Raw genomic sequence first — 15,842 nt, forward strand, 5'->3', positions numbered from 1 at the left:
TGTTGGTTAAGTTGTTTTTTTTTATCTTTTTGAAAGATTGATTTTAGTTGCAAACAAAAGTCGTTTAAGGCGTTGAACTTTTAAACGATCTCTTGTTCTTTGAAAAGAGAGAATCGTTAGGGCGTTGGACCTTTAACGGTCTCTTAATTTTTTTAAGGAGAGAATCGTTAAGGCATTGGACCTTTGAACGATCTCTCAATTTTTTTATGAAATGAAGAAGTTAATGAGTTGGTTTTATTTGGTTTTGACTCATTAATCTTCAATCCCTTTTCAAGATAACTTGCCACATTAATGACCGGTTAAAACTTATTTTACATTGATGAAAAGAGTTTACGACACAAACGATCGGTCGAAACTTATTTAAACAATGGTTAAATGAGATTGTAATACAAACGATCAGTTGAAATTTATTTTAATGGTGATTAAACGAGATTATGGCACGAACGATCGGTCGAAACTCGCTTTAAACAAAGAAAAAGATCATTGATGATCAAAGAAGGAGATGAAGATGTACAAACAATAAAGGGGACCCCTAAGGGTCCATAAACCAAATTCAAGTCCTTGAAAGCAAACACTAACCGGATGAAGAACGAAGAACGATGAAGAACGGCGAAGAACATTCATGGAATTGATCACGGAAATGTTACAGAAGCGCCTCAGCCTTGATTTTCTTCTTCTTTCTCCTTCTTTTCACTAATTTTAAGTGAAATATGCTTGCCAAGGGTGTTGACCCCTTCCCTACAGCCTCCCACGCCTATTTATAGCAAAATAGGGGGAGGAGCTTGCCGCCTAGGTGAGCTTGAAATAGTGGTGAGCAAAACATTGGTCAACCTGACTCATCCTACCCAGGTTGGCATCCAAGAAAACTAAAAAAATCCTCCCAAAAAGTGAAAAATTTATAAATTGTAAGAAAAACAGAAAAAAAAACTATTATGATATATTGTTGTTACTTGTTTGGCCTTGTTTATTAAATATTTGGCTTAAATATATATTTTCTTACTTGCAATATATCCATTTTTCAGATTATTACCTTTTTTTTGCTTTCTGAACTTTCCAAATTTTTGCATTTGGTACTTGCACTACTGAAAAAATAGTTTTTACAATGAACCTTCGATGACGGTTCCTAAAAACCGTCTTAGAAAGTCAGGCGGTGTGGGCAAGGACCACAACATGGCTGATGAGATGCAAATGTAATAATCCTCCTGGAATAAAGTTGTCAAGTTGGACTTAGTTTCCTTACTCACCACCACAAAATTCATTATCAAGTGTAATAATCCTCCTGGAATAATTTTGCCATCTGCTTTTTTAGTTTTCCACCCCAAAACAAATTAGGTTCAATATGTGATGGAAAGGTTTTTCTTTCTTTTCCAAAAGGTCCTACTTTAGTTGTTGTTGGATTTGATTTGAGTGAAAATCGTTTGAGAATCTATGAAAATTATGTGCTTACTTGTTCCACTTGGAACCAACTGGCTCACAAACTTAACAGTATTCTCTCTGATGTTATATTTTAGGAATCTTCATCTTTGAGAAACATACCATTGGTGATTATGTTATCTAAAAATGTGCCTTTAAGGATTAATAGGTAAGAAGGAGAAATATTTCAGTACTTTCTTTAAATTTTTTTTACCTGTGAACATTTTTATGAAGTGAAATTTTGATTAATATATGAAACTGGCAAAACAGATGTTTGGAGGAAGGAGCCGAATAATTTTTGGTGCATTGCATGGATCAGAGGTATGCATGGAATTTGCATCTCAATCAGCTCAAAATTCTCTTCTTTGTCCTCTTTGCTGTTTAGCATGAAGTGGAGGGATAAAAGGAGTTGTACATACTACATATTTATGGATAAATTCCATTTTTTTTATTTTTTTTAGATAAATTTAAAATTTTGTGTGCAATCTCATTTTTCATATATAATATAGGTTTGTGTGTTTCTCTATATGATTGGTTAAATCTGTAATATGCTTTGTTCATGTCTATTGGGCAAGATGTCAACAGTTTGAAAGAATACATTTCTTGTCACTCTTAATCAGTGAAATTATGAACTAGCATTAACATATATAACTATTGGTGTATACACACTAAGTTTCTTAAACATAATTTTATTATATACTTTTTTACCTTGAAAATGAAAGGTGAACTATTATTATTATTGTGTTTATCAACATGCATTATGGACTCAAGAATCATTACCTTCTAAAAGATTTAAAGAAGTCTACCTTTTTTTTCATTTGAAATGCTTATGCTATCCAATATTACACAATATAGTTAGGGATAGGATGAGATATGTTGCAAAGAACAAAGTTCAGGTTAATGTAGAAATTTGAACGGGAGTTCCAACTTCTAGATCAGGGAAGACTTGGAGAAACGTTGAATGAAGGATGCTGCATTTCTTATTGTATAATATAAATTTATAACCCCCTTTTCTCTACGGATGGATGTATTTTATCTAGCAAGTGGACCCAAAGTAGTTATCATTGATTAAGCAACACGATTCTTTTTTAATATAAAGTTGTTATGCCATTTGATCAATGCTTATCCATTATTAGAAGTATTTTCAAGGGATTTTTTTTGTGTGACTGCTTATTGCCTATTCTTTCTTATTTAAATACTTGATTCCTTGTGGTTTAATGGATCAAAATTATTCAAATATAAATCGTGTTCTTATTTAGTTTGATTACATTGAGCTTCTAGGATTTGTATACTCATAGGATTTGTATCCCCACTGTCTGTTATGCTGGGAAGGGACTACTAACTTATCTGAGATCTATTTTTCTCAGCATAATATTCCACGCTTGAGATTTTTTAATTGCACTTTCTTACTTTTGTAATAGGAGATATGGGAATAACATCCGCATGTCTTTTCTATTGTAAATCTTATAGTCACTAGGTGTCCCTATGGATAGGCTTGTTCAAGCAACTGATTCAGTATCAGTGTGTTTCTCTTTTCTCTCTCTTTTTTTTTTGGACATGTTTCATGGATAGGCTCTTCTAAAGTAAGCCTATTTTTAAAATGAGTAAATAAGATTGTGTCTAGCTTAAATTATAATTAGCTTGTCAATTGCCTAATGGGCTATCACAATATATTTAGATAAAATTAATTTCATCTCTTTAGAGACAATTTCATCTTAGAGGAACATTTTTCAAGATTTAGAGAACATTTGCTTTTTTTTTTTTATCTTAAACATTACTCTTAGCATAAATATAGACTTGATCAAGCCTTGATCAAGTCTATATCTATGCTAAGCCACTGTATCCAAAAGCTCATAAGAGATTTTGTATAGAGCTTTGACAAGTGCCACTTGTGAGTTGCAATGGCTTACTTTCCTGCTAGAAGAGTTCAAAATTGATTTTCAGCACCCTACTGTTTTGTATCATTATAATAGATCTACTCTCTACATAGCTGTCAATCTTGCTTTTCATGATAGAACAAAGCACATTGAGATTGATGGTCACATAGTTCATGGAAAGATGTTGAATGGACTTGTGAAATTACTCTGTGTTTTCTCTGCAAATCAACTTACATATATCTACACTAAAGCTCTAATGTTGGGCGCTTTTTCAGTTTCTGCATTCCAAGCTAGGAATGGATGTTGGACATGATCATGGCTTGATCATGGTTAATTGAGTTTGATCATAATGTAACTAGAGTTAGATTAGTTAGTTGTAAATTAGTTATTCTTGTAACTAACTATATAACCAGCTCTTGTAAGCTAATCCATTCTATGCTAATCATGGCTTCTTTTATTCCTTTTTCTCTTTAGCTTTCTCTACAAGTTTTCTTTCTATCCATGATAGGCACAAATTCTATGAATTAATTTAATTTAAAGTTAAAAATTGTTGAGTAATGTATGAGTAAAAGCATTTGGAATTTCTAATATAAAAATTAATTTACAATTTAAAAGCATTTGGAATTTCAAATATAAAAAAAGGGAGAGAGAAAAACTCCTATGAAATTTACTTGTGCAAAAGTTGTTTTTATTTTTCTTTAATAAAATTACTTTCAATTTTAATAATCTTTTAAATTATATTTAACTTAGTTTGTTTATTTTAAAAGAAGACAAACAACATTAGTATGATTCGTTGACTTTAGCAGTTTTAGCTATCTTATCTTATTCATAGAAGTTCTGAAAACATAATTTTCTTACCAAATTCAAATCAAACTTTTTTTTACCTCTATATCCTATTATATAGTAATCGAACTAACCAACTTATGATTATTCCTTGAATATATGAATTAGGTATGTCTATCAAAAGGCCTAGGTGCTCTAGTTGGATATATATATATATATATATATATATATATATATATATATATATATATATATATATATATATATATATATATATATATATATATATTCATTCTAAAAAATACTTGATACTAAGTCAAGTTGTATTATATGCATATGCTATTTTAGGCTAGATAGCTAAGAAAAACCTTAGGTGGTGGAATGAGGCAGGTTGCCATCCTTTGTGTTGCTGCACTCGTTGCTTTGCAGGAAAATCTTGGAAAGCTACAAAGTGATCACAATAAAGCTAAACTTTTGGCTGGTAAATGTCATGCAATTATTTTAACTGCCTTTATCTTTTCGAAGAATTACAATTTTATATACATCCTTTCTTTTATTCTCCCCCCCTAAATTTCATTTCTTGTTCTCATATAATTTTGCCCTTTTTGTTTTTTGATGGATTAAATGAAATTAAAAGACTGAAAGTGGATATCTCTTCTGTGGAAACCATATCGTGAGTATTATTATCCTGCATAACAATGTAAAATATACTGTTTTATAATTGAACATTGATGCGTAAGTAACTATATTTGCGTGAGATTTAGGATGTTCAATGGTTGTTCATTTGTTTTTTGGTTCAAATTTTTTAGGTTTGATTCTTCATGGCCATATTGATTTCACATCAGATCCTTGGCCTTCTATATCGAACAGTGCCAAAGATCTGGTCAAGATGTCACGAGCTGATCCCAAACAAAGGCTATCATATTGACTCCATGGGTTGTGGTATATCAAGTTGTTATGTAGTTAATGGAGTCCATGCCCTAGGCAACTTTCACCCCATTCAGATGAATTCTGGGAATGAGTGAGTACTTTCTCAATTTCACATAATTCCTTTATGTTACTCATAGGGGACAATATTACAAGATGGTCTTGCATGGATAGCTTTTTTAGTTGTCTAAAATGTGTAAATGTGTGTTTTGTGGTTAATAAGTCAATGATTTCATCAATGAACTCCAATCATGTGACTGATATTGTATTTCTAACAGTTTGTGTTTTTGCATTATGTACATTTTATGGCTGTCCTGCCCTTAAATATTAGTTAAATTTATGTTATTTTAAAAATAACCTTCTTTGCTTTTGTCCTTGTTGAAGTATGATGATAGACATTGCATAAGATGAATATTGCAAATTCTTGATTCATGATATTTGATGTTTGACAAATGTAAATTTTCTCAGAAGAGTAGGGGTATAAAGCAAGAAACAAAACCATTCCATGATAAAGGCATTTAATCCTTTAATGAAAAACTCGAGTTGTCATAATGATTTTAGTAGCAAAACTAGGAACATCTTATGATATGATAAGAACATATGCCTTTTGTAATCAGAAGCCTGATGTGTTGCATCACTTCTAGCTTAACTTTTTGTAATCCATGATGTTGCACATCATGACATATTCATACGAGAAAGTTAAGCTTTAGCTTCGAGGGAAGCTAGTACAAACTTGTGAAGTGACTACATAATATATCAAAGTTATGACGTTGGTGATATCATGACTTTGTGTTATGTATATATCATGGAACACTGTGCTTATTAGCTGGTAATGCCTAGTGGTTTTTTGTAGCACTCAAACCATTTGAATTTTTTTCCATTACTTTTGATGAGCAATAAAATTCCAAGGTCACATTTGAATATCATCAATCAAGTTTTGTAATTCCTTGTAGGTCATTGATGGAATCAAAATTGAAAACTAGAACAACCCTCATTGTTGACCATTATTCTTATTCTGGGATGACTTTCTCATCTGCCAAGGGACTTGATTTTGAAAGGTGTAAGGTAAAAGGTTTAGCATGGTTGAGGACTTTTAGGAGGTCTTCTGGTAGTATATTTTAGAGTTTACTTAATTACTTATGTTCATTCTATATTAGAGTATTTGTAATTTTTTTTTTGCAAGTCCCAAAGATTGGATTTCCAACACCAGATGTGGTAGTATACCTTGACATATCTCCAGAGGTATGCAACATTTATAGTTGCGTGGCCCGTAAATATTGCTTTGTTGTGTAAGTTTTAAGATAGTCTAAAAGTTATTTTGTTTGTCAAAAATACAGTTTAAGAAACAAATTTTTTGTATGCATTAGTTTATTTTCTTTGTTAAGGTGAAAAGTTTGTATTCCATAAAACTATGCTTATTTTCTAAAAAAAGTGTTTCCATGTTTCCTTTTCTATATTCCAATATGCTATTGGGATATAAGATTTTAAAGTAAATAAAGAAGGTTAATTTACAAAAGCTTGATGTGTTACTTATAAGAGTGTGGTACATATATAAGCCATGCTATCTTGTTTGTAAAATCCATGCTATTGGATTTCTAATCTTTCTCACTGTTAAATTGGTTCATGTAATGAATTTTGTAATTTGTATCGTAATGTACATTCTGTGTTTAGTCAACACAATTTTAGAAAAAATGTATAATAAATTTGGATTTTTTTTCATTTTTTTGGGCAGTGACATGCAAAAGTATCTAAATGAATAGGTTATGAGAAGGAGTTGTATGGTGAAAAAAAAACGCTTTTTAAGATGATTGTGTTCGTATTAGATTTGGGAAAATCGTTTTAGAATTTTCATTTTTTTTAAAAGACATTTTAAGACAGTTTTTCAGAGAATCATCTTAAAAATGATTTTTGGGAAAACTGTCTTCAAATCCTAATTTTTTTTTATTTCTTTTTTAAGGAAAACGATATTCTAAGACAGTTTTTTAGAGCTGTCTTAGAAAGTCTACTTTCGAATTCTCATTTTTTTTAAAAAAAGACATTCCAAGAAGGTTTTTGCATAAATCAATACAGAAATCAAGTTTCTAAGATGGTTTTCAAACCATCATAAAAAATCAACACTTTCTACTATGACGACTACAAAGACAGCTAAAAACTGTCTAGAAAAGTGTCCAATAACCAATGTAGGAAACCCTCTTGTAGTAGTGATGTCATCGGTCTAAGTCCATTAAATGATAACATAACACTATGTTAATTTGTCACATCATCACTTAGCTACTTATGATGATGTAACACTGTTAACTTGTCATGTCATGACTTAACAGACTGAAACTAATGACGAGTATCAAATACAAAAATCTAAAAATGGCAGGTAACTAAATAAAAGAAATTAATAGATAACAATATGAAAAAGAAATATATTACATGTATGAAAAACACATTTAAACCTAAATATTTGTGCATAACTATAAAAAAAAACATAACAGAATCTCAACTTAAAAGATAATGATCTATAAAACTCTTTAAGAACAAACAAGAAACTAATGAAGCTATGCTGATGAAGAACCTTGAACACATCATCAATGCAAGTAAAACTAAATTAATAATAAATCTATAAGAAGAAAGAATGGTGTTAAGGTTTACTTGCACGGAGCTTGAAATAGACACAATGGTGTTGGTGGAACATTCTGGTGCACAAGTCACGCAGGTGTAGCAAGGTGGTTTGGTAGCGAACATAATCCTGCATCAAAATTCAAAATTCAAAATCCAATCCTTATTTAATTTCCAAGAGATAAGATAGCTCAAAATATTTGATTGGAATTCCAAAATTATCCATACATGGGTAGTTCAACTTCACCCTCATCTCTTGTCTTTTTAGCTTTGCTAAATGAAAGACTAATAAAACAAATATTAGTTCAACAACTATTGAAATTATTAAAATAGTGTTGCTTAGGTTATATATAAGAACATCAGAAGTTACAAAAGTCATTAGAAATTTCACATGAAATTAGAGAAAGAGAAACGATTTTTCTGCTGTTCTCTAACAACTAATCCAAGAACGTACATATACCAAAAACTCATGAGCAACGATTTAGGGAAAAGTGAGACAATGCATTTTAACAAACACCCAGTGTGCTAAAAAAACAAAGTGTAGAGAATTCATATGAAGGAGTGCTGCATGGTGACCTCAAATTTGAACAACGCAAACAATTTTGTTGAGGTAAATTGGGGAATTTTCAAGTTATCATACCCAAGTACTCAAAGTCAATACTTTTCATTAAGATAAAAGTGTCAATTAATCTACCTGTTCATGGTAACTTATAATTTGTTTAATTTTTAAGAAATACTTTATCTCGATGAAAGTTAATTTAATAATTATTATTCAATTAAAATTTATAATAAATAAATATTTTCCAATATATAAATTATATTATAATGAAAATTTATAATAAATAAATAATTTTAGATTTATACTAAACAATTAGAATAGTGTGATGATATAAAGTTACTGTAAATGAAAACCCAACCTTTATGTCTTTAATTTATGAACCTTGAGTCAAGCATTCTTTAAACTCTATCACTGTGCATTTTGATAGCAGCCATATCCTAGCCCACTTCGTCGATTTTACGGTTAGTCCTTATTGATCTGAAGCTATTAACAATTCAATATGTATTAGTTGAGTAGTTACTTAGTTCATCTTCGTTGGTTGTCATCGAAACCCAATGCTGAATCAATGTCTTAATGTTAATAATAATTGTTTTGTGAATGCCATGACCATGATCCGCGGATGCTACTATTGCCACCAAAATATTATATAATTCGACTCACATTCCACATGACAAGGTTTGTTCTTAGCAATTTCTGTGTTCTCAAAGGCTTTTTTTTTTGTGTGTGTGTGTGTGTTTCACTTTTATTTGCTTTTCGGTTACAGAATCTATGTTTGGGTCGAATTGTAATCAAATTGAGTCTTGGTTGAGGCCTTGTATAATGTGTATAGCGGGTTGTATCTTCTTTGGGATTTAATGAACATGCCTACCTGCCCGCCACCTGTTTGATGAAATGCTTGAACTTTTCAGAATTAAACTAGTGTGATATGTTGGCGGTTGAATTTGTGATACTACACCTGTTGATTTTCTTGTTTGCATCTGAAGTAATTTAACAAAAACATGAGAGTTTTGTTTTGTTTATTATTATATTGATGAAGTTACCGGCTGAGTTTTGAACACATGACTGTTTATATCTGTGTTCTTAAAGTGCTACAATACCATAATTTACTTGTGTTTTGATACCTGAACCTGAAATCAAAGCAATAAGACCTCAAGGTTGTTGTCGGATTGGGTTAACCATAGGTTACCCAAGGCCTTTTTTGGCTTTTAATTTGGTTCTTATAACATTACTAATAATGTAATACAAGAAATTACACATCACAGGAAGATTCGTTGCTATTCTTATTCTTAAGAAGCCTAAGCACTGTTTATTTTTATAAAAAAAAATGAAATTTGTTGGTTTGATATTGATGGTATTTTTTTTTTGGCTCTTGACAGTTAGAAAAGAAGTGACTTGGAATCTGAATCCAAATTTGATGGGTTATCTTCAATTTGGCAGACATGGTGTTAAGCAGATCATTAGATTTAGAGATGCCAGTTATGATAATGTTGTGGTAAACCCACTCCTATATGCTTCCCAAGGACTTCGTTACAAGAGGAAGCTCCAAGTCATCCTTACAACTGTAATTATTTATATTGAGTTGTGATGCTTGTTTTTGGGATTTCATTTAATTCAATTTGCTGACTGTCAAAGTTATAATTTCCAATTTGTAGGACATAGATAAGCTGGGAAAGGCAGGTGATACTGTCAAAGTTGCCCCTGGATATTTTCGCAACCACCTAATGCCCAAGCTCCTTGCTTTCCCTAACATCGATAAGTTTGCTTATCTCCTCAATGAGCAGCGCAAGGTTTTTTTTTTCTTTCAATAAATATCTGTTTTCCCTATTTATATATACTACTTTGTCAATGCCATTCATCATTAGGTAAATTTATTTCCACTTACAATTTTCTGAATTTTATTATCTTCTAGAATAAACTTTTAAATTCTTGATATGTGACACTTAGATGTTAGATGTCTAATCCTTAAAACAACTGTGTCCTTTGCATTTATTTCTGTGGTTATGTGAATGTGTGTGCAGCCAATGTTCTATGCTTGCATACGTGACACTTAGGCAGTCTCCATAATCTTTTTCTCTGTATTCACCAGTTGCCGGTGTTATGTTTTAAATGGTTCAGATCTATCAACCAACTGAAGAAGAAAATCAAGAAGATGTTACTCTAGTTAAAGAGTCAAAGGAAGATATGATGAAAGAGTATGAAAAGGCAGCATTACGTCTTGATAAAGCTAAGCTGGTTTGTAGTAGTGTTCAAATCGTTTCATTGCTGTTTTAGATTATTTCTGCTATTGTTTCTGGGACAATTATTTTCTTTTTCTGGTATTGTATTGCTATGTACTTATTATCACTCCTTGGGGAATTTGGTGTAGTTAAGTACAGATGAACTGTTCTGAGATTTTTTTTAATGTTTTACTGATTAAAACTTCAATTTAGACTATGCTTGTGAAGATACTCCCATAAACTGTTAAAAGTTATAAAATAGAAATATGTAGTTGAAAAGTTGTAATTTGATAGAATATTTCATGTTAGAACTCACAAGTTGGTATATAATTTTAATATGGGCCTGGATGTGATGATCTAATAGGTCTTGCGGAGGTTAATTAATGTTCAAAAAGCCAAGTCACGTGAATCAAAAGAAGATCCCTTGGAGTTACGTTATCCTGTGACAAAAGATATTCTTGTGGCTGAGGTAATATTTGTTCTTTGTAGTTTAAATGTTTTGTTGATATTAGCTAAGTAACAAATTAAGAAATAAGAATATAGTCTGTAATATATGTACCTTTCTTGTCATTATTCGGAGCATGGAATAGAGAATGATTCATGTTAGAATATCTGTATAATATTTTATAATATTATTACTGTATCTAGAAGTTGCTATTAAGAACTCCCTGTTTTCCAAAACTTTTCTGTAAAGTTTGTTTGTTAGCAAGCCAATCAAGTCGCTCACTCTCTTGCTAGGGTGTCTCAATCTTTTGCTTGTAGACAAGTTTTCAATCTCATTCCAACTTGTATTGACAATCTCATTTCTAGTGAAATAATTAGTTGATTCCTTTCAAAAAAAATAATATTATTGCTGTATCTTAACATTTTAGAGTATATTAGATGACCTCTTTTGAATCGTTTTCATATTTCATGATTTGTTTCTTTATTTCATTATAATTAGAAGTCTAATATTAGTGTAAATAGGTATTAATGCTCTGTCTTCCACCAAATCAATAGTCTTCTATTTTCTCCTGTCCTTCTTTTCCTTCACTTAATTTTGTCAATTAACTTTAGTATACATGTTTACCTTATGTCATGGATAAATTACAGTTGCTGTGATATTACGGTTCACCCTACTACTTAACTTGACATGTTAGTAAAACTAGGGATCGCTCTATTTTTTTTATCAAGGAAAAAAGGGTCGGATGATGTGTATGACAGTGCCGGAAATAAAGAATTTCTATGAAAATTATCCTTATTTGCCACCCAATTATTGCTATGGAGTATGGACAGATTATTGTTCTTGCTGGTGCGTTGTCTCTAAAGTCCTTATTCTCAAACTGAAAGAATCCAAGTTTGTTTGAGGTGTTAGTATTTCTGTTGCAAATCATATTGAATTTAATTTAATATTGGTTTCTTATCAAAGAAAATTAGGATTCATTTTCATCTCATTACTATTCTGTTACTTTAAAATAAATAAGTGATAAGTTACTTCTAGATCAATTGTCTGAAAAATGTGTATGTGCCAATTTTTAATTTCATTCCTAGAAGTGTAATATTCTTTCTTTGCCTTCTTTTTTTCCCCTCATTCTTTCTCTGGTACTGACTTTTATATGTTGTTCTAATTTAAGGTGGCAAGACAACTCTGTGTAAACGTTGCACCCGATAACCTGCATCTTCCATCACCTTTATCCACATTGGGAGAATATGAGGTGCCACTGCGTTTACCAAGGTCCATCCCCTTGCCAGAGGGCAAGGTTAACTGGAGTTTGAAAGTTAAAATCAGGAGTAAATAAATCACTCATCTTGTTGAATCCAAAGTTCACTAGCGATGGAATTGTTGTTTGATGCTGATAAGTTATTGAATTGAACCCGAGAATTATAAGATTTTGACATTGCTTTTATTTATAGAAATAGAAATGCGACACATTTAGCAGTGTCTCCTTAATATTCTCTGTTTTTATTGAGTTAAGTATCACGCCTTATGGTCTTATCGACATTCCTTTTATAAAGTTGTCTAGGTGTCAAATATTTTTGCCCCCGTAATGGGCGGGGCTTAACGCCCCAAAAAGAAACTAGAAACAACTATCGGAGTTACTATTGGCCCCTTGGTAATTGCTCTTGGCCCCTATTAAGGGACCGAAACTTTTTTATTCCAAAAACACCCTTTTCAAGGAATCACAGTTCCGTTACAGATCAGCTTTTGCACCCCACCCCCCTCTTCTTATACACAACGGAATAGTAATTTCGTGTATATGAATGTAACGGAATTATGCTTCCATTGTATTTCTTTATCCCAAATATAACAGAATCGTAATTCTGTTATATTTTGTGCCACCCCCCTAACAAAAATAGAATCCCAATTTCATTGTGAATAATTTTTATCACAACGAAATCACGATTCCGTTGTGTTAAAATTATTCACAACTAAATCTTCATTCTGCTATGGTGTTTTTTTTTTTTTTAAAAAAAAAAGAAAAAACACGCATGTGAAGTTAAATGTGTGTTTTTTATTGAACACTGCAACTCTGCATTTATTGTCCATTTATTGACTGAGATTGCTTTTTTCTTGAACATATTGACTGAATACCACTTCTTTCAAGAGTATTTGGTGAACAATCGTTTTTTTCTTATATGCATACCAACCGTATTAAATATAGACACAATCTTAACCGTTTATGTTTTTGTTTTTGGTGTCATTTGAACTGTTGATGTGATATGGGTCACGAGAGAACAATAGATCATCTAATAAATATCACTAAGAGTTTGATGCAACTAAACACTTTTATTTGATATTCACCATATGGCTTAAACACATGGAGAGTGTATTTGCTCTTGTGTATTGCAATGGTAACATGATTCCATCATTTAAAGGGATATTGTTTGAATGTCCTAGTGGTCCTCAAGTCGTCACAATAAGTGACCACATGTCACTTGATGCCTTAAGGAAAAACAATTATTGATGCAATTGGAGGTTACAAAATTTTACTTATCTTTTTTACCGTCAATTAATTTACATTGGTAATGGTTGTATTGAATACGAATGTATGAAGCTTAAATGTGACAATGATATGAGAAAAATATTTTTCATCTTTTTCGGAATTTAGTAGCAAAGGTCTGATTGAGTTGAATGCAAATTTTGGCCAATCTCTAGATGAAATCCTTGCATTGATGCACAAACCAATGAAACCAAGATCTGTTGATGAGATCATTGCTCTAATGCGTGTTAAATCTGCGTAGTCATGTTTTTACTTTATCAAAATCGTACATTGTTTGCTTATTCTATTTTCAAAAAAAGTTTGTATTATCAGTGTTTATTTAGTTGTTATTTATCCAAATGTTTGTCTTATGAATCAATTAAAGAGTTGTTGTTACTACTAGACGTGTGTTGTTCAAACAATTGACGAACACAAAAAATAAGTAAATGAAACACACTATCAACAAAAAAAATGCCAAAACAATAAAAATTTGTACAAATAATAATAATTACAAAATCATCCAGCTTTGCCACCCTTCCTGCTGCCTTTGGCAGCCCTCTTCCTTTGCCTCTCTAAGTTGCGCCTAGCTTCGAAGCCCTCTTGCAGCAATTGCAAAGCTTGTTGTATGGTCAGATGATGACTTGTGCCCTTTGGCACAACTCTGAGGTCCAACAAGATCTACATGGTGATGCCATTTGGAATTGATTATGCAAGAACAATTTCAATCAGTAACTATTTTAAAAGTGATAATTTAGTGAAAAATTAACAAAATCCATTTTGATTTACCTAGCAAGAGTAATCTCCACCTGGTACATACTCTTCTAGTGGTTGCCCAAACGGTAGCTGCATCGGGATGCGGGGTAAATGTATAGGAGGGCATGGTGGTTGTCCCTCCTTTGGTGAAATGGCATAGGGATGGAAACCCAGTAAAACCAAGGCAAATAGTCAGGGGTGCAAGCCCAAGGACCCCTGGGTGGCACAACATCGATCGCCCAATGGAATGACATGTTGTTGCCACTCCGCTTGTGTCGTATCAGATGCCTCATACATGAGATGCTACAGTGGATGGCATGGGATTCCTTGAGCATGATCAAACTACCTTAGCATGATAGTCCTCCTAGATGCACACCCCTCATTAACTCTGTCAACATAGAAGCAACATCTTGAGAATCAACAATTATCTCAAGAAACTCTCATGTGTTGAGCTATACAAATACCCTAATACATTCTCCATAACTATGCCACAAAGGCTCAAGTTATCCCTAATTTCCTAGCATATCCTACAATCCATCTCCCCCAATCATCCGTGGTTAAACCATCACCACTACAAGAAATAAGGTTATTCATAACGACTTCTTTGCTACAAAAAATAAATTGTTGGCAATGATAGACATTTCATGACAACAATTGATTGTTGTTGCGAATTCAATTTTTTTTGCCAACAACACCAACACTACTAAAAAAACAGCTTTCTACATCGCCCAATTAACATCGGTTATAGCTAAAACCGATGTTAACGAAAGCGCGGTGGCATTTTTGTAAATAAGTAGACTTAGTTAACATCGGTTTTGGAAAAACCGATGTTAGTATGCCATTGTTAACATCGGTTTTGTAAAAACTGATGTTATCGAGTCGATGTTAACATCGGTTTTATTATAACCGATGTTACGTAGTTGATGTTAACATCGGTTAGTTTTAAAAAACCGATGTTGTTATCATTATAAATTAAACTTCTGAAATTGCACAATCCACGCTTGAACCCTATTGTTCTTCTTCTTTCTCCTTGCGCTTGAACCCTATCATTCTTCTTCTTTCTCCTTGCGCTTGAACCCTATCGTTCTTCTTCTTTCTCCTTGTGTCAAAGTCGCCTGCGCTTCCGTGACTGCAACCACATTGTGGAGATCGTGTTTGTGGAGATCGTCTTTGGCACTTATCCATTGAGGTACGTCCTTTCGTTTTAACATTAGGCGTTCGTCGTTTTAACATTAGGCGTTCGTCGTTTTAACCCAGTCTTTATTGTTGTTTCTCCTTCTGCCTTAGTTCGTGTTTTTCGCAAAGTGGGCTGCGATTTCGTGATTGCAACCACATTGTCGAGTTCACGTTTGTGGAGTTCGTGTCTGCGCTTCCATCGAAGGTATGTCTCTGTTGTATGTTAATGATGAAAATCCATTGTTCAATGGTGTGTCTTTGTTGTGATGTTTCGAAACCCTAGTTAGGCACAAAGGGATAATCGTAACTGAATGTGTAGTGATTTAGGACCATATGTAACTGCCTTAAGCAGTTATTGCAGAATAAATTATGGAGTAACAGCAGGGGGGTTAGGCAGTTTTTAGTGGGTTTTCAGGAAGGGAGACATGAGGCTGTCAAAAATCAATATATTATATATAAAGATCAGTACTAGGTGTACTGAAAATAAGATAGGAATACAAGGCAAAAAGAGCCTAAACCCCACTAGGGAGAAACGGTAGATAGGACAACATACAAAGCAAACCCAACCCCT

The 15,842-nt window shown here is 32.5% G+C and overlaps 1 protein-coding gene across 3 annotated transcripts; it reads left to right on the forward strand.

Annotated features, from left to right (window-relative positions):
* The first annotated feature begins 8,085 nt into the window (after positions 1 to 8,085).
* LOC100778112 (50S ribosomal protein L9) lies at positions 8,086 to 12,312 on the forward strand. Of its 3 annotated transcripts, none has more exons than XM_041012959.1 (6): positions 8,086 to 8,217; positions 9,543 to 9,727; positions 9,819 to 9,953; positions 10,282 to 10,398; positions 10,747 to 10,851; positions 11,996 to 12,312. In XM_041012959.1, exons 2-6 carry the CDS (start codon positions 9,581 to 9,583, stop codon positions 12,158 to 12,160), a joined length of 669 nt encoding a protein of 222 aa, XP_040868893.1. In that variant the 5' UTR covers positions 8,086 to 8,217; positions 9,543 to 9,580; the 3' UTR covers positions 12,161 to 12,312. The 3 variants fall into 3 exon arrangements, with proteins under 3 accessions (XP_040868893.1, XP_003553907.1, XP_006604123.1); XM_003553859.5 differs by lacking the exon at positions 8,086 to 8,217 and adding an exon at positions 8,519 to 8,627; XM_006604060.4 differs by lacking the exon at positions 8,086 to 8,217 and adding an exon at positions 8,682 to 8,841.
* Positions 12,313 to 15,842: the final 3,530 nt, after the last annotated feature.

Source organism: Glycine max, chromosome 19 (genome assembly GCF_000004515.6).
Source record: "Glycine max cultivar Williams 82 chromosome 19, Glycine_max_v4.0, whole genome shotgun sequence".
NCBI classification, from domain to species: Eukaryota; Viridiplantae; Streptophyta; class Magnoliopsida; order Fabales; family Fabaceae; genus Glycine; species Glycine max.

What these genes read in the sequence shown, in the direction of transcription:
- LOC100778112 (XM_041012959.1), top strand. Translation starts at nt 9,581, where the DNA reads ATGGGTTATCTTCAATTTGGCAGACATGGTGTTAAGCAGATCATTAGA. An exon ending in TCCTCAATGAGCAGCGCAAG is followed by an intron (nt 9,954 to 10,281) that starts GTTTTTTTTTTC and finishes TAAATGGTTCAG; the next exon opens with ATCTATCAACCAACTGAAGA. An exon ending in AAGATATTCTTGTGGCTGAG is followed by an intron (nt 10,852 to 11,995) that starts GTAATATTTGTT and finishes TTCTAATTTAAG; the next exon opens with GTGGCAAGACAACTCTGTGT.